At 39.4% G+C, this 18,888-nt stretch overlaps 1 protein-coding gene across 1 annotated transcript in view; it reads left to right on the top strand.

Moving 5' to 3' along the window:
* csmd3b (CUB and Sushi multiple domains 3b) overlaps positions 1-18,888 on the top strand; it is a 548,309-nt gene that overhangs the window by 254,515 nt on the left and 274,906 nt on the right. Inside the window, exon 6 of the mRNA XM_072674465.1 lies at positions 8,573-8,685. Coding sequence (XP_072530566.1) covers positions 8,573-8,685 — 113 coding nt within the window. The remainder of the gene's footprint in view (positions 1-8,572; positions 8,686-18,888) is intronic.

The raw sequence follows: 18,888 nt of genomic DNA, 5'->3' as shown, positions 1-18,888 counted from the left end.
AGGTAACGGCTGTCATTCGCTAATAATGAATCTCTCCTTATTTCACACTGAGCCACTGAAAGGTATTGATCCAGGGATGTGACTCGCATGGCAAAAGCTTAAAAGCTCACTAAAGTCCATTAGAGCCACTGACGTCAGCCTTTTAGATTTCTCGCTCACTCAGGAGTCTCTCTTTCTTCTCCTTATTTGAAGTTCTTTCAGATGGGTTGGCGTGTTGTGAAAGCACTACAATGTGAAAGTACAGGTTGCTCATTGGCTAATTGCATTTGCTCAGGATAAATAAGTTGCTGTCCTTCAGTTAGTTTAGTACGATTAACACACCCTTTCTGGCAAAGGCTAGTAATGAAAAGTGTTGTTAGCATGCTAACAACATGCTAGCAGAGTATAGAACAATATTGAGTTGGCCTTCTTGTGTTGTTACTAACTGCTAGCTACTAGAAAGCTAACACACACACACACACACACACACACACACACACACACATATATATATATATATATATATATATATATATATATATATATATATATATATATATATATTCAAATGTATTTATCAAATATAGTTTTTGCAGTGTGTGAAAATGGCCAGAAATGTATCTGTATCTGTAGGTTTCCAAAGCCCTGTGTTCCAAAGTTGAGCCTAAGATTCCCAAGGTCCTATTCTCAAGGTCATATGTTCCCAGGACCATATATTCCCCCAGCTCTACATACTATGATACACCATACATCAATATGAAACATCAAGGAATTCTGTGGGTTCCCAAGCTCATAGTTAGGAAGGTCATGACTTACCAAATGTCATACATGTAACAAAGAGCAGACAGTTTTCCAACCTTGGCTAAGCTAACCTCAGTGACCCAATTAGCTAAGTCAGTAAACGTATATGTAATGCAAACCATACAAGTCAGAGCACAGCATACATAAACCATTGATTTGCTTCATGTTTGCAAACAGATCCAGGGTGCACGTCCCTTCTTTTTTACTGTTACTGGCTGTGTAGCCCTTAACTTGCTGCCTAGCATGTTAAAGGAGGATTGTATGGACCAGTTGGAACCTAGCAAATCAAATTCCATAGTTTTATACTAGAATGAATCATCAGGCCCTGGGAACATGGACAGTGTAGTGTAGCAGGTGACAACACTGCCCATTATGTAGCCAAATGGCATAAATGTAAATATAAATATTTACAGTGTGTTCTGTCTCCTACATTTATGTGATGACTCACAGTTTGGATCGCATCATGGTTTTTGAGTCATGGATAGGGTCATTTTTTTGTATTAGCGAAAAAAAGGGGGACAAAATTGCGGCAGAAGAAGTAATTAGCCAGTATTTAGTTTTCAGTTTAAAAATGTTTTGTGTCATAACTTTGTTAGTATTAGTGACTTTTATTTTGACAGTCTGTTTGCTTGTATTGCTGACTTATTTTGACATGGTCTGTGTCATTAATTTTTATTTTGACATGAGTCTGCTTGTATAACTGACTTTTATTTTGACAGTCTGTTTGATAGTGACTTATTATTATTATTATTATTATTATTATTATTATTATTATTTTGACAAGTCTGTTTGTTTGTACTTGAGACCTTTATTCTGACACTTAATGGTTGTTTGTTGACTTATTTTGACTACCTGCCTGTTTGTTCATTTGTGTTAGTGACTTTTAATTTGACATGCCATCTTTTTTTTCTGTTCCACATTAAAAGTTAATAGTGGAGTCCATTATTCTGAAGTTGACTCCTATTTGATCTCCTATTTCCACGCAGCCCATGTTTATATGAGACTCCCACACCTCACACTAATACACCTCTGCTCTCCACTCACACACGAGTGTATCACTGCAGAGGTGTGGCCGTGCTCGATTCGTTGCCTTCTGGCTCAGTGTTTACTGGTTTTAGTCACATGCTCCCGTTCAGGTGACAGACAGCTGTTCAAGTTGTATGTTTTCACTGCAGCTCTGCGACCAGATTGAGGAGATCACTGCAAAAAGTTCACATGTATCCCAAACCGTGTGAGGCGATCCGTACGGATTATCCATAATCCATCACATCGGTAATGTGGACTTGATCATTTCCCCCTTCAGTAGATCATCTACCAACCCTTAATTCCAAGCTAATGCAGTAATGAAGTGGCTCTTAATATGCTGATGTGGATTCTCCCAAGAGGTAGGAAGAACAAGTCAACCAGTGCATGTTAAAAATAGCAGGCTGAGGCGCAGGCTAGTGGCTTGTTTTGAGGTAGCCACATCTGCATGTCTTTGGATAGTGTCCTTGAGATATCAGCGCCAGCCCTGCAGGTGCTTCTCTGAGACTTGATGTGTAGCTTTATTCATAAAGGGAGAACTTCAGTCTCTTCTTTCTCTTTGTTTCCCTGAAGCAGAGAGTTACGTCAAATATTAGGGCTATACAGATCATGGCTGACTTCATTGAAGACAAAGTGGTGACACTGCTGTTGTACAGCTCCTCGCTGTCTGTTCATTTTTAACTCTCGCTGTCACTATCAATTCACTGGCAGTTATCTCAGAGACCTTGAAGGCCTTTCACAATGCCAGAAGACAGGAAAATCATTGTAAATGCCACAGTGAATGCAGCCTCTCCCTGGCCCTGCCTTCCCTCGCCGTTTGTCTCTATCTAACCCCTCACAGCTTTTCCTTATCGTTCCTTTTCCTTACTAATTCTCTATCTCGCTCTTTTCCATCTCTCCTTATTATCCTCTCACGTTCACCTGTTCCCTAGCATAGCCATCTTTCTTTCTTTCTTTCTCTCTCTGTGTCCTACCCAAGCCTCTCTTTCTCTCTTCATGTCCCCTTCTACATTCCCTCTCCTCCTTGTCGCTCTTTATTCTATACAAGTTTGCGTCATTTACATCTCAGCAAATGGCAGTGCGCTCTCGCAGAAAGGCCATGCCGGCGGGTGGGGTGGGGGTGTGTAATCAGTTTCCTCCTCTCCCTGTCTCCCGGGACGCTGCAGACTCTGCCCGACACCTTGCAATCAGCTCACTGCTGACTGGATCCTGATCAAATACAGTTAAAGCAGGAGGCAAGGGCTTTTATCTCACCTATTACAGCATCCAGGAACTGCCTGAGGGACAGTGGTCATCACGCTGAGATAAGAGACAGAGCATCGCTTCGGTCTCGGATCATCATTACAGTGATAGGCGTGTGTGCATGCCCTGTGCTTTAGGTGGACAGCAGTGTCTGAGTCAGAGGCTATAGGAGGCTGGTTTTAGTGGTTCTTGATTGTGTCTTACCAATAGAATAATGGTCCGTAATGAGCCTCTGCAAGCTATGCTCACCCCTGAACCCCTTTGCTGCATTGCAGATACGTTTATGCTTACGTTTATGTCATGATACACGTTCCAGAGCACATTATGAGTATTTCTAAAACCCTGTCTGTCCATCTGCATGATTCTAACTATACAGTTAAAAGGATTACTGTATTTCAAGTTTACTGGACATAAGCTGCATCACCTGGGGGGTATATAACATGTAGTTTTAATGCCTTTAAGACCTGTGCTTGATCTGCACATATTCAGTTTATCAGTATATAACTTATATATAAGAACTGCTCAGATGCATGTCAAACTGATGAGGCAGCTGTAGCTGTTCTGGTGGAATGCTGCTAAGTGACCCTTTAATTATTGAATTTATATATATATATATATATATATATATATATATATATATATATATATATATATATATACCCTATCCATGTACGTATTACACTGAAGCAAGTAGACATGCTTTGAATGTGCTTGATTTACTCGTTAAGTTGCGAGACAAAGTAATTGAACCCTATGCAGTGACCTGGCTCTGTGTATTAATTACTACTAGAATAAGGTCTGATAATTGTCTAGGCCACATTTACAGCTCATGTGTTTTATTGAGCACATTGAGAAAACAGCCATGACTTCTCCAAGAGCTAATTGGCAAAAGGTGTTTAAATTAAGAAGGTGGAATTGGAAGTGTGAGTTTCACAGTTTCTTTGCCCATTAAATGAAAACACACAACATCTGATTACTGGCGTATCTGTTCTCCTCAAGAACAATTGATTAGTGTGAAGCAAGCCTTTGTTCATGTGTTCACTGTTATAAAAACAATGATATATATATATATATATATATATATATTTGCCCAAGTCCACCTGGATGTCCCACAATGCTTCTGGGAAAAGCACCACTATGTTTGGATGAGGGGGAACACTGCACAGAAACACCAAAACCTCATCCCTCATACCATCCCAAGGCATGGTAGAGGGTGCTTTGTGGTTTATAGGGGAATGTATGGGAAGCAGTCCATTGCCCCAGGCTGAAGAGATGTGATGCAGCAAGTCACTGACCCGAAGCACACAAATAAATCCACTAAAGAATAGTTGAACAGAAGAAGATTTGTTTTGGAATGGCAAAGTCAGAGTCCTGACCCTTCTCCTTAAATCTATAGAGATGCTGTGGTATGACCTGAGGAGGACCATGCACGCCAGAAATCCTAAAAAATATTAAATAACACGTTTGTTGGGAGGAATGGTCCAAAACTACTCCTCAACATTTTGCAAATCTTTATGCAGCTACTGGAAATATTTGGTGGAGCTGATAAGCTCCTAAGATCTGATAAGTTATTAAATTCAAGGGTTCACTTTCTTTTTCTAGCCTGCACTGTGGATGTTTACTCAGTGTGCTTAATAAAAAGAAGAAGTTAATTTTGTCTGTAATTGTGACTTGATTACAATCAGACCACATTTTGCTGCTTATCAAGGTAAAAGTCCAGGTAATAAATATCAACCAAGCAAAGTCACGTAATCACTTTTTCTATAATAGTTTCATTAGTTCATAATAGGATTGTTTTGTATAAAAAATATTTGGTTAATTATCACTTGCTTCTTCCTTCTTACTCTTACAGTGAAAATATACTACTGCAGACAAATATAAACCCACACACACAACTTACCAGCTTTCACTCTGGAGTGAGCTGGGATACTTTTTGCCACTTGTTTTGAATGATTTAGGAGAAGAACAGGGTGGGAATATGCTGGAGCTGGAGATTCACAAACACTCTGCCAACCAGCTCATGTGGAATTATGCTCCAGCAGAATACCCCCTCGTTTCATTAAAATGCACATTAAAGATGGGGAAACACACACTATCTGAATAAGCACTCTAGTAGTGTACAAGCTATCACATCTATACCAGCTGAGCTTGGACTCATTTGCACTATAAGGACAGACATGACCTCAGACAGACTTTCGCAAAGATGCCCACATGCCAACAAGGCATGTTGAATCACAAAGTGTGAAGCATGCCATGTTTTCTACTGTAGTTCCTGTGCCATGTAGCATGTCATGGTCTTGCAGGGTTATGCAAATTTGATATTATAAGTGCATGTTTCAGTAGCTCTAGCCGCAGCAGCAGCAGCAACATTTAGATGAGATTGCAGCAGTTATGTTAAGTCTTGAGCCACTATCATGGTTTGCCCTCCAAACTCACTAAACTGCTTGCTTTAACTGCTTATCGTGTGTTAAATGCTAAAATGTGTGTAAAATGTGTATGAATAAGGGCATGTTACATGCTACACACATACACTACAGATTTTATCTGCTATAGTGATGCCATTTGGCCTGAGTGAGCTTCAAACTCCAGTGTCTGAGAGGTGTGATGATACAGTGATGCAGGGCACTGACTGGCTTTCTCCATGTGTGTTTAGCCAAACAGACAGAGACAGAGGGGCTAATGGGGAGAAATAGGGTGCTAAAGAATGTCTCATACAGACCTACAGGTGTTCAAACACAACCAAGGAGTCGGTCTGGTAGGTTTTCTTTGGTTCCTAACACATGCTAATGGCATTGTTAAAACAATTATTATATATTCATATTCCACATATTTTATAGTTTTATATTAGTAAAAAAGGAGAGAAAATTCTAAGAAATCGGTACAAAATAAAGGAAACATTTTGCACATCACTGTGTAAGAAATAGTCAGGGAAAATAAAATGTCTGCAAAAAGTCTTTTTAATAAAAGTCAGGTCAATTAAAATTGAAGCCTAAATTCATTTTATTTATTTAATTTTTCAGTGTATTTTCTGAAGTATTTGTTGGCCACAAATACCTAGAGTTGTACAGCATGGTGTTTCTCATGGGGATTTGATATAAGCTGCTGTGTGCATATGAATTTACATGATTATTATCCAACTAGACCAAAGAGCACCAAATGTAGGTATATGGCTTTGTTCAGATTAACTGAGCTGTGAAGGTACTGGTGTTCTCAAAACGGTCAACAGCACTGTGTTTTCTGTGCATTTGGTGACCACTGTGCGTGATAACCGTGCCAGTTTACTGACTAGCAGTGAGCTGTTTGAGTCCCTGTTTTCCGGCAACATCGAGAAGCTCTTAAGTGATGTTGAAAGCAGTGATGTTGTGGCCAAAACAGTCAGAGTTCCCTGTTTTAGGGAACTGTAACTTGTAGACCATTGGTGGTCATGGGCTGGGTCCTTGAGGGACAGATTTTGTGCTTGTACTGCTCAGGCACTCCTGATTCATTGAACCTGTTAATTGCAATATTTAGTAGCTCTGTTAGAGAAGGGAAATCAGCATACTGTGCTGGACTCCAGGCCCCCGTTGCCCACCCCTGTATTAGATGAAAACAGGTCATCAATAGTCAGACTGACCATAAAACCATGACCCTGTAACAACCCTAATCATGACTATCAGAGCCGTAATTGTTTGTTTTCACTATGTTTAATGTTCTATAAAGTACATTTGGCTGTCTAGAACAGGGGTGAGAAATTTAGTGTCTAGTTAGTGTCCACTCAATCTGTATATCCTCCCACTGCTCTTGCTGGTCTGAAACAGCTGCTCGTTCCAACCAGCACTGAAGGTGCAGAAATGCCCTGCTTCCCTGTTGAAGTTTTAACAGCCTAGTCTGGCTGTTCTCCTGCTTCCGGTGTCTCCACAGGATGGTCACAAGCCATAAAAAAGAGAAGCAAATCACGAATTTGACTGGACTTCTCGCCCCTGCTGTTCCCACACTGCCGTCACTCGTTCTAGCAGTTGTGTGTGTGGCTACCGCTGGTGTGATAACAGTAATGATATGGCGGGGCTCCAGCCTGCGAAGGCCATTAAAGAATGATTCATGTGGCCATGTCCTTTTAATGACATCTCCCGTCAGACATCAATAAAGGCGGATGGTTGGAGTGGGGGGCTGGGGGGTGGAGCAAGAGCGAGGGAGTAGAGAGAAGAGCGGGAGAGGGAGCAATGTGACCTGTGTCCTCCGTCACAGCTTCCCAACAAATCTCCTGCAAAAGTGTCACGTAGTAGTGATGTGCAGGGTCATATTTTTTATGATCCTCCAATCTCAAATTGACAGCCTTCGCCGTCAGCAATAACACCAGACAGGGCAGCATTTCCACAAATGAAAACAGCATTTTGGGCTAGTAGTAGACTTGTGACAGTGACTTAGCGGGGTGGAGCTTTGAGAGTTGGACAATAAGACCTTTGAGGACGTATCGTTATTTTGTTGTTTGCTGTTGGCATCCAGATGAACCATCCAGATGAATCGCAGTTTCCCATGGATTTACTCTGGTCTGCCTTATATTTTCAACAGTGTCATCACAGAAACAGCAGAAGTCCTCAAGTCTGCAGGTTACACTATATGTCCAAATGTCTGAACACTCCTTCTAATGAATGCCTTCAACTACTTTAAGTCGCACCTGTTGCTGACACAGATGTGCAATGTGCACTGCCAAATAAATTGGACTCTCTGGAGCAGAACATGAACCTGTTGGTACCATGCCTAATGCCAGACATGGCAGTAGTGGAACTGTGTTTCTCTGGAATGATGGTTGGTTCTTCATCCAGTACTTTTGGGATGAGTTGGGGAGTTTGGGATGAGGTGAGGTGGTGATCATCCAACACTCTGACCTCACTAACCCTCTTGTTGCTGAATGCAATCAGATTCTCACAGCAGTGTTCCAAAATCAAGTGGAAAGCCTTCCCTGGACAGTTGACACTCTTTTGCATAGTGCAATTCCCATAATAAAGGGTCCTGCAATCATCTAGCTCTTCTGTAAAGACAATGACTCTACATAACTCAGCTCAACAAGCTTAAATGGTCCTGTAAGAACCTTAAACCAGCTGGTTTGGCAGGTGTAGACTACAGTCTGAGTAGCTGCTCATGTCGTAATGTAGTGGTGTTGAAGTAGTGTGTAGTTATAACAGTAGCCTTAACGTTTCTGCATTAGCCTGCCTGTAGAATGCGTCAGTATTCATCGTTACCTGATGGCTTTGTAATTCAGAGAATTCCATCACATTCAGGTACTGTAAATATCAGCACAGGATTAAAGGCATTTGCTTTGGGCTATTTTTATTTACTACAGGTTGTGATAGTGGCAAGGCCTAATATATCGCTAACCACAACATGATACACACAGCCTTAGACGTGTAAAGCTTTAGCGTGCCCTTTTCAGCACTGGGGAATGAGCCACTGTAAGTGGTTTCAAAGCTCTATAGCATTAACGCCGGTTTTCGCTGATGGGTTACGTGCTGTAACAAGCTTAAAGATTTCTCCCCTTTGTTTCCTGCAGGTTATCTGGAATGAACGTACCATCTCCTATTGTCAGCAACAAGAACTGGCTGAGGCTACACTTTGTAACTGACAGCAACCATCGATACAGGGGCTTTAGCGCCCATTACCAAGGTAAGCTGCCATTTTAATCACTTCACATATCCCCATATGGGGCTTCTAATAAACAAGACCCTTGAAACAATCCAATCAGATCACTGTAGCTAGATCTTTAGTGTTGCAGGGACATCAGTCCAAGCAGTCCACTCTTCCATTACACACAATCTGTATTCCGCAGGTGTTTTCTTAATGTCTGTGTTGGTCGATACTGTACTGCTTTATTCTATTGTCATTTGTCTGTTTTTATTTTGACCAGTTAAGTCAACTGAGTCATTAAATGTTGTTTCTTTTCCGTCAAATGTCTACCCAAAGCCGTAAGAGACAGATATTTCTATGTTTTGCCACTTTCCGTTTCGTTACCAAGCTTCATTCTGCTAACTGGAAGTGAATCAGGCAGAGAAGTTTTGTTTATTTATTTATTTATTTTTCTTTCCTTTTTTATTTTCGCTGCAAATGCTTGCATGGATTTGTCCCCCCACCCCCACCAGACTAACACATTCAACCGCAGATCTCTTTACTCCTCTTTGGAAATAGCTGTCTCTTCTTACTTCTCCGTTCGTCCAAAAGCTGCTCTACATGTCCTTCTTGAGTTGTAACAGGTCATCCAACACCATAATCTTCTCATGTGCCTGGCTGTGTGTTGTTTTTGTGACCAATGTCTGACACACATTTACCATAAACCCAGTTCAAGCTTCTGCACATTGACCGACTTGTTCGTTTTGACCGGCTGTGTTTTTGGGTGGAATATGAAAGTGTTTGCCGACCCTTACATACTGAAATCTGCTCAACATTGAGTGTTTAACAGAATATGAGCCTAGTAGATATACAGCTGACTCTGGAGTCGGTGATGGGGAGGGGCTTCTGTCATATAATGAATTGTAAGCTACTGTAGAGCAACCTCTTTTGCTTAGGAACCTTAACACAACGTAAAGCTTCTACACCATGTAATATAAATTGAGTATAAATTGGGTTTAAAATAATATATATATATATATATATATATATATATATATATATATATATATATATATATATATATATAAGTAAATTATCATCAAGTTTTTTCCTTAATGTATTTGTTTGTTTTCCCTTTTTCTCTCAATTTGGTATTGCCAATTAACCCACCCGTTCGTAACCCCTTAGCCCTAGCGATGCCTCCGGCACTAGGAGGGTATGGACAAACACATGTCTCCTCCAGTACGTGCAAAGCCAGCCACTGTCTTTTTTTCTAACTGCAGCTGTGCCATTGCCGGGCTCAGAGAAATGCACTAGGCCCTAGATTCACCGCAGCAGCTAACAGACACCAGCGAACATCACTTATAAGTGGTGAGGGGGGAGAGTGCCTACCCACCTGGAGAGAGTACAGCCAACTATGCTCTTCTACACTGATCGCACTGGCCAGTGATCGCAAAGTGGCATAGGATTTTTTTTAAGCAGCTGTTGATAGTGGTAGCAGTCTGAATGAAGAAAGTGGCACTGTTACTTACATTTTACCACAAGTGTCCGTTGTTAGCTAAAATAAATCATAAAAACCCATATAAGGCAATGAACTTTCTCTATTAACATTCCTGTTGTATTAATCTAAATCAAGTAGATTTGAAGAGTCATACAAAAAATTACCCACACAGAAGCAGATTATTTAGCAGCTATTTTTCTTTTTGCATACCTGAATGCTGTTATACACTTAGAGATGCAGTAAATACTCCAAAAACAAACAGAGACAATGACCAAACATATGCTCAGTCATTCATTCGATGAAGCCAGTCATTTGTGTACCCTACAAATTGGCTCCAGAGAGAAACGGCTTTATCTTCTGGTCCAAGTTCTTAGTAATGAACAGGAGCGGTGTGTTTTCTGACTGTGAAATAGCAGGTTCACACCACCTGGGGAGTGACAAGCGGTGGCGTTTAAAAAGTAGCAGCTGCACAGTGCCTCAGGACACCAACCCAGCGAAATCCAATTTAGCCTACTGATATGTCTGAAAGAGATGCCATCGAAAAAGAAGCATGTTCCATTTCGAATGGCGCCACTCTTATTGACATTAACCAGCTGTTGCTCCCCATTCAGAATGCCCATAGAAGGAAGCACTCGTCTTCGGAAAATAAAGCCGTTATTGGCAAGGCTGTCTGGCCTCTGCTTTCCACAGACAGACGCACTCCACACCGTCCACCCAGATAAGAGAGGAGTTGCCTGATTTCAACTTAATCAAAGTTTGACTGCACCTTTGAGCCCGGACATGTGAGCGCCACAAGGACAGTTGGGTCTTGCCTGCTAGTGACTGAATAGGAGCACAGCTACAATGCCTTAATGTGATCATGGGGTTTGGGATGTGATTAGACAGGCAGACTTCAACATTGTGAGAATAAACATTCCCTACTGTCAAAATGATAAGATCCATGAGAAACTTTTGGAGGTTCTTCAATTTGAAACTAGAGGAACCTCTTAAGGTACTTTAAGGACCATTCAAGAAAAGCTTTTTTAGAATAAAAAGGTTCCTTAAAGGTTCCTCAAAGCAACTTAAGAGGTTCTCCACAGTTTCAAACTGAAGAACCTCCAAAGATTTCTCAATGATATAATAATTTTAACAGTGTACGGTGCTTCAGCAAAGCTCTAGTTGTAGCTATAGACTGTATATAAGAGTGAACTGGACGACAGCAGTTAAAAAGTGAAGCCAAAACGTCTCATATGCCCTCTGGTGCCTGGAACTGTAACCCCACCCAATCCTAGTAAACAGAGCCGAAACTGAAAAGTATACATTTATCAATTCTGCACGCTCCCCTTAGGATAATATAGATATAATATAGATATTTTGTTTTCACAGTTGATATGTTTTATAGAAGTTATTTGGTGATATTTAAAGGAGTGTGGCAATGAGGTAAATACCAGCTGTGAGCAAGCTGATACTAACCGTCTGATATCATGAACATGCAGGTATTTCAATACAATAAATAGTCTAGTCATGTACTTACAAACCTAGCGAGCAGTTGATTGAGTCATCATTGTGTGGTAATCACGTTTTCTCATTTCTGATGGAAGTCAAGTTCAATTACTGTTCACGCTCCCAGTGTAGAGACAGGTGGAGGCTAGCCACTAAGAAGCAGGGGCCTATATTTCTTATTGTCGCTTCTCGTCGTTACTGTGTCTCTACATGCTCTGGCTCCAATCTGTCTCGACTACACAAGCACAAACAAGAATCCAGCTTCCGTTTAGGCCAATATTGGCTTCACGATGTCGCAATGGAGGTGAACGGAGACTTACTGTCCACTCTTATATACAGTCTAGGATTGTAACTTTTGTAACCAAAACTCCATGTTCAGTCGGTCTGTAAAGAGCTGAATCATCAGACCTAGTTCCAGAACTTTGTAAGACTTGATGTATCCATGCTCCGTCTACTAATGCATTCAGTGAAAGTGCAATATAAGAAACTATTAAACTATAGTAGTCAATTAATTAGTGTAACGCTTTAAACTGGAAATTTAGCTTTAAATAAAATAAAGATCTCTGCAATGTCTCATTAGCTTGAAAGGATTTTTCAGATGTTCTGTAAAAGAAGTCTACCTTTGCATCTGTTCCCTCTTAAAAATGAAGGTCCTACAAATGGCTCTTTAAGCTGTCCCATAGAAGAAGTACTTAAGGTTTCATAATGAACCAGGTGTGTAGTATGTAGGTGTGTTACGGGTCTAAACAGTCTTTACATCCAGTAAAAAGAAAGGTTTAAAGTGTAAAGGTTTTTTATGCTCATCCAAACAATTTTTATGTAAGTGGCTTATAATGCATCGCTCCGTTGTTCTCAAGGGTGCAGATTCAAAAGAATTTGTGGATTTGTGGACAATTTGTGGGTAGAGCATGCATGGGTATGCTAATGGCAAGGTAAAACACTGTTCTCTGAGGTTTCTAATATTGAATGGCATAGCGAGCATTCTACACCATTCCTCCCACCCTTCATAGCAGGTCAGTTAGAAATAGAACCTCATCTTTTTAGAAACAGAAGGATTTTGCCACAGTTTTCTGTTCCCTGGAGTGCCTGCCATGGCTAATAAAGTCTGTCTTTGATGGTCACTCCTGCCACCAACTCATTAGACTTGCGGGAGAATGTAGAGGCATGTTCGTTCAGGATTCGCCATTGGCCTGAGGGAATAATTAATTTGGCTGGACTCCACTATGTCTCTGTCAGACATGATTCCACAAGCATTTGCTTAAACTATAATGCCATTAGTGCTAATGCGTGTGCTGCTGCAACTCGGACACACAATTTATTACCCAACTTGCGGAGTCTGTGCTGCACTAGTTAGACAGACTGAAACTTCTGAGTGTCAGGTATTTGTGAGCGTATGCTGAAATGGGTTTGAGCTGTGTGCCGTTTTTCAGATTGGGGTAATGGTTGTGTAAACAAAATCAGCACGGAGACCCAACTTGCTGACTTTGTTCCCCAGAGGAGAACGACGTGCACCCAGACTGTGCGCAAATAAAAAAAGCACACCACAGTACGATCAGTCATGCTGAGATCGTGAACTTTATTACGCTTGTTTTTCCGAAGACATTTCTCAACGTAGATCTGGCTGCTTTTAGGAATCATGTCACAGAAGCTCTTCCGAGTTGATTTGTTACATTATGCATTACAGGCTTATAGAAAAGAGGCAGGATTTCATAATAAGACAAACAGTGTATTTTGTTCACACTCTTGCTAAGTCAACATGTTCCAGCAGGTCAAAGTCAGCATTGTAAAAGTTTATTTTATATTATATTATTATATTATATATATTATATTCTTCTTTTTTATTATTATTATTATTATTAGTAGTAGTAGTAGTAGTAGTAGTAGTAGTATCACTTCATGAATACTCTCCTAACAGTGCTAAGGACCAGTAATGTGAGATCAAGCTGTTGAAAATTAAATATAGATAGATAAATAGACAGACAGACTGACTGATAGACTGATAGACACATAGACAGGCAGGCAGGCAGGAAGGCAGGCAGGCAGGCAGACTGACAGACTGACAAACAGACAGACAGACAGACAGACAGACAGACAGACGGACAGACGAATGGACAGATAGATAGATGGACAGACAGACAGACAGACAGACAGACAGACAGACAGACAGACAGATAGATAGATAGATAGATAGATAGATAGATAGATAGACAGACCAACAGATAGACAGACCAACAGATAGACAGACAGACAGACACAGAGTTCTTATAAAAGTGCTAAGAAAAAGAATGTACCCCTTGGATGTTTCCCCTTTAATTGATTTTATAAATGGATTCATGGTCAATATATTTTGTTTTTGTTGACAATGAATTTACAAAAAATACATTTTAATGTAAAAACAGATGCCTACAAATGAATGCCAATTAGATAAAAATACAGTAAATAAAAAATGTCCTTTGGAGATCAGTTAAATTCATCATTATAAAATGGAAGGAATATGGCTCATTTGAGACCATCCTCACAAACCGAGTAACCGTGCAAGAAGCAAACTAGTATTGGAGGCCACCAATTTATAGCCATTAATTGACATTGACATTGAAGAACTGTTTTATTATATTTTCATGTACATTCTTGTAAAAAAAAGGGGGGGGTTATATTGAAGATGATGATGATTTCATTTATAAATAATACAGTCTAATGTACAGAACAAATAAACATGGCCTATTCAGTGTACAGTACCCTTTTAAAGGTGTGTGTATATTTGTATGCACCGCTTATGCACCATTGATCTTGCATATAGTCTATTTGTAGATTATAGACCATGTTGAGATAAATCCTACAATGATCAGTTGCAGACAATGTGTTGAAGATTAATGTGAAGAACGTTTAAAAGGCAGAAACATTTAGAAACTTTCAATGGCCAAATGAATGAGCTTTGACAGTCCTTTAATATTAGAAACAGACAGACAGACAGACAGACAGACAGATAGACAGATAGATAGATAGATAGATAGATAGATAGATAGATAGATAGATATACAGACTTCTTATAAAAGTGCTAAGAAAAAGTATGCACCCCTTGGATTTTTTCCCTTTAATTGATTTTATAAATGGATTCATGGTCAATATAATTCGTTTTTGTTGACAATGAATTTTAATGTGAATACATTTTAATGTAAAAACAGATGCATTGTGAGTAGCAAGGTAGTCTATACTGTTCCCTTTAATAGCTGTCACAGTACTGAAGCTACATTTGTCCATGCTGTACTACAGGTAATATTGCTGAGCTAGTGTGAGAATTTTTTATAGCTTCTGCTACAGACCTTGATTCATTTTCATTGGGAATGTTGAGTAAACCATAAAAAAGAACAGATTCAACTTTACACCAAGACTCAAAAGCATCTCAGTGTTTAAAAAAAGCTTACTAGCAACATCTAATGATGATGGGTAAATATAGTGAGCTTATCATGCGAGACATTTCTATTTACCCGTATTTAAAATGCAGTCTGCAGTTCTTATGTTTAAATAAGAACCCGAGTTTATTATTAATTGCCATTTGCATTGATTAATAATTGGACACATAATAAGCAGATACTATTTGCATATGGTGATTTACTTTAGGGCTAATTCATTAAGCTTGTAAGGTTCCCTACCACACAGTTGCCATCCAGTATTAAACCAGTTGGCTGGATATGCCGCTTATCTTTTATCTTGAATTCCAGCCTTGCATGCATTAAAATGACAGAGCAATTAATCACTGAGAAATGGCCTTTTAAATAATAAGAATAATGAGATTGCACGCAAATAACATACTTGTTCATCAGCTGCACAGATTTAGAAACATACTTTTTAACCTTGATTGCCACCGCACTCTTCTTTCACACTTGGACAATGTGAAGAAATGGCTGAAGAAGCAGGGATTTTTAAAATGCTAATTCTGAATATGAACAAGGGCAGCTTTCTTCAGTGCGGGGTCAGATAGACCACCCACTTACCACTGTTTTCATTCCCATGGCAACTGCAGTCAGTATTAGACGCCCCCTCGCACAGTAAACAGTTCATATAAGGAAACACTGTTCACTCATCATCTCTAATTCAGAACTTCAGTAAATCTTCATCTCTTCCAGTATAGCACATAAACACCCCCTGGGGTGAGATGGATCTGCATCCTCAATATTTTTCAATGTTGCCATTAGTTCCAGACTCCCACAGATAGCTTGAACTTATGAGATTTATCCAAGTGTTCATTCTGAACTGACTTTACAGAACGGAAAGCTTTTCCTTGATGTAATGTTCAACTGTAGCCTGGGAGCAGTAACATTCCCAGGGATTTATTGATCTTTCCCTATCTTTTTGACCAATCAATGAAATCAACAATTTTTTTTGTTTTTTGTTTTTTTTTTTGGCCAAGGCAGGAAACCCTGTTAGTTCTTCATGTACTTAGTCATAATCAACAAAATACCCCCCAAAATACCCCTCAAGCCTTCTTGTAGCTTCTACAACAGTAGCATCAGCAGATTACGAATAGAACAGGATCAGACTTAATGTTCCCACTATCCAATTCATTAAAATATTTCTGGATTGGATTGGATTTTTTTTTACCAGACTGGATCAGTTAATCCTTATTAATTTAACATTCAGCTAAATTCAGGGTGCAAATCCTGTGTATTTCTCAGTAGGGGCAAATTTCATGGCCTATCATGATCATCCAGTGTAGTGGTTCATCTAGAGGTTAAGGGCTACAGCACTGGCATGTACTGATATCCTCACATTCCTGACTTAATGAAAGTGAGTGAAGGTTAAGTAAGTCTGCTGAAATATGATCGCATCACGATTTCCTTCTTATAGCCCATAGGCCAGCACACTCACACTTGCCTGTGAACCAGAGAGTAATATGACACGCGACACAGAGGACAATTACTGTAATTTATCATTGGCAAAATGGACATGGGGCAGGATGCTGGGTAATGGGGGCATAAGAAGACAATGCAAGAACCCCTTCAAGATCACACTGAGGTGACTTGTGAATGTATAAAAGTACAACATGTTGACAGAATAAATGGATTGAAGAGAGGTTGACAGCGAAATGTATGAAATCTGTTTAAATAATATTCCAGACGTTCAGTAAACGATTGGTGCAGATGATGCATGGAAATTATACTGAACATAGATGGAAAATAACAGTCTTACATTTCAGTAATCACATTTAATTATTTTTAGTAACATTAACATTAATATAAAGTAACATTAATATACCAAAAATAAACAGCATTAACAGAACAGTTGAATAGAGTGTCACTTTTATTTTTTACCTAAATACTTCAGTTAAAATAACATAACCAAAAATCTGGTATATCAGATCAAAAACTACTTAAAGACTGAATAACTTAAAGACCTGTAGCAGAACATCTTTGTGCATCTGGCATCTATCAGAATAGTATCTGTTTAAAAGTTGGATGCACTTTCTGTGTGAAATGTAAGGCTAAACTTTAAAATATGGAAACCCATTATTACTAACATCAGTTTTCTATTCATCTGAATATGTATGTATTCATGTACAGAATGTCAATGTGTCAATGTGTGTTAACGGCAAAAAATAGAACAAAAAATTATCTAAAAGTCTTTATTTTTGTCCATTGTAGTGGACATAAGTACACTGTAGTGGACATAAGTCCACTGTTTGAATCCTACCGGGCTATGAAGGGGGGAAGTACAGTACTGGGCTTTTCAGTGAGGTATTAAATGTGGGAGTGTGGCCAACAGAGCACAGGGACTTTTTCTTCATAGTCATCATAGCTTTCGTATTTTATGACAGCATCAGTTAATCAGCAGTGTTTTTGCAGATGTTATGTTCTTGTTGCTAATAATCAAAATTGTTCTTCAATATGAAATTCTTAACTTCAATGTCGTAATATTTCAGAAATGTACAGTAATCTCAACCTTTTCAAACCACAGCTTTTATTCAATATCCTCTGTAGTGGACAACAGGACTCCCATTCCATTTTTGTCAAATTTCCATACTTTAGAAAGCAGAGGGCTGAGTGAGGCAGATGGAATTTTACTCAGTAGTAGTTATCAGCCTACTAGGAGTCTGAGCTGAATCTTCTTGTCTTCTGGTCCCTCCAAATGACCAGGAATTTGAAAAAAAAAATAGAGCACACAAATCAGCGGGAGATGCCCATCACTGGAGGAAGCATTTTAGTGTTCAGATTTGTTTCCTTTATTTTTCTGTTCATAAAATGTAAAGACATTTTAACAAAAATCCACACTGAAATGAACACATCATTACATAACCCGGCCTTCTGAGACCAAGCAAGGCCTGATTTACACTGTCCATTACTGACCGTATCTACTACAGATCAATAATGTGCACATCATGCATCATTAGCTTAAAAGTCTTAATTAATAACAAGCTTGGATGCCAGAAATGTGTAATTAATTTAATAGCAATGTTTGGACTTCAAAAACGTGGCATAAACAAGTTCAGCTCAGTTCGATTCAAGCCTCATGTTTCTGTGCACTGCTAATTTACATTTGCATGACAGGCCCAAATTAGAGAACTGAACAAATCCAAATTTAGCAAAGCTGCCCAAGAGACTTATTGGATTATTGGAGCACTTGACAAATTAAAGAATGGTACTGTCATTATTAACCTAATAGGGGGTAAGTAATGGGAGGGGGGTGTTCATGTGTTCATGTGGCAGAAAGCCTTAGTTCTGAGCAAAACCGCTACAGTGTAGTGTGCTAAGCTGACAACTTTTAACAGGTTCACAACACATCACAAGCCAGTGTTATACTGCAGTTAAACCATGTTGCCCTTATAGGCCTAAATGTCTTAATAGGGACTTAATTAAGCCATATCGTTTTAAATGGATTGCCCTAGGTGTGTAATCATCACATTAAAATTGGCTTTAAATGGACTCATTGACATAATGTTTTGCTTAGCCCAAATCATTTGGTTTCTCATTTGGTTTTATTTATTTCTGAAGATGGGGCTGACCCAGAGGGTGTCAAACTGAACTTCTTGTAATGAAGTCAGGTTTAGCTATTAGGGTTCCTGCATTTAATCAAACAAACAAAGGAAATGCAGAAAATGACACATTTTAAGGAAATCTAATTTTCTGACATTCTCACAAAGCGTACCGTCTGCCTGATTTTTTGCGAATGGGCCGCATTGTAGGACTGCCGTTTGCCAAGCTGTAGTGCAGTAGGTCCAAAATTGAAGTGAACTATAACAGTAATCCCACCTTAAGCAGCCGATTTCAATTTCAATTAATTTCCCC

The sequence above is a fragment of the Salminus brasiliensis genome, chromosome 3 (assembly GCF_030463535.1).
Source record: "Salminus brasiliensis chromosome 3, fSalBra1.hap2, whole genome shotgun sequence".
In the NCBI taxonomy this organism is placed as follows: domain Eukaryota; kingdom Metazoa; phylum Chordata; class Actinopteri; order Characiformes; family Bryconidae; genus Salminus; species Salminus brasiliensis.
This window is presented reverse-complemented; position numbering and strand designations above follow the sequence as displayed.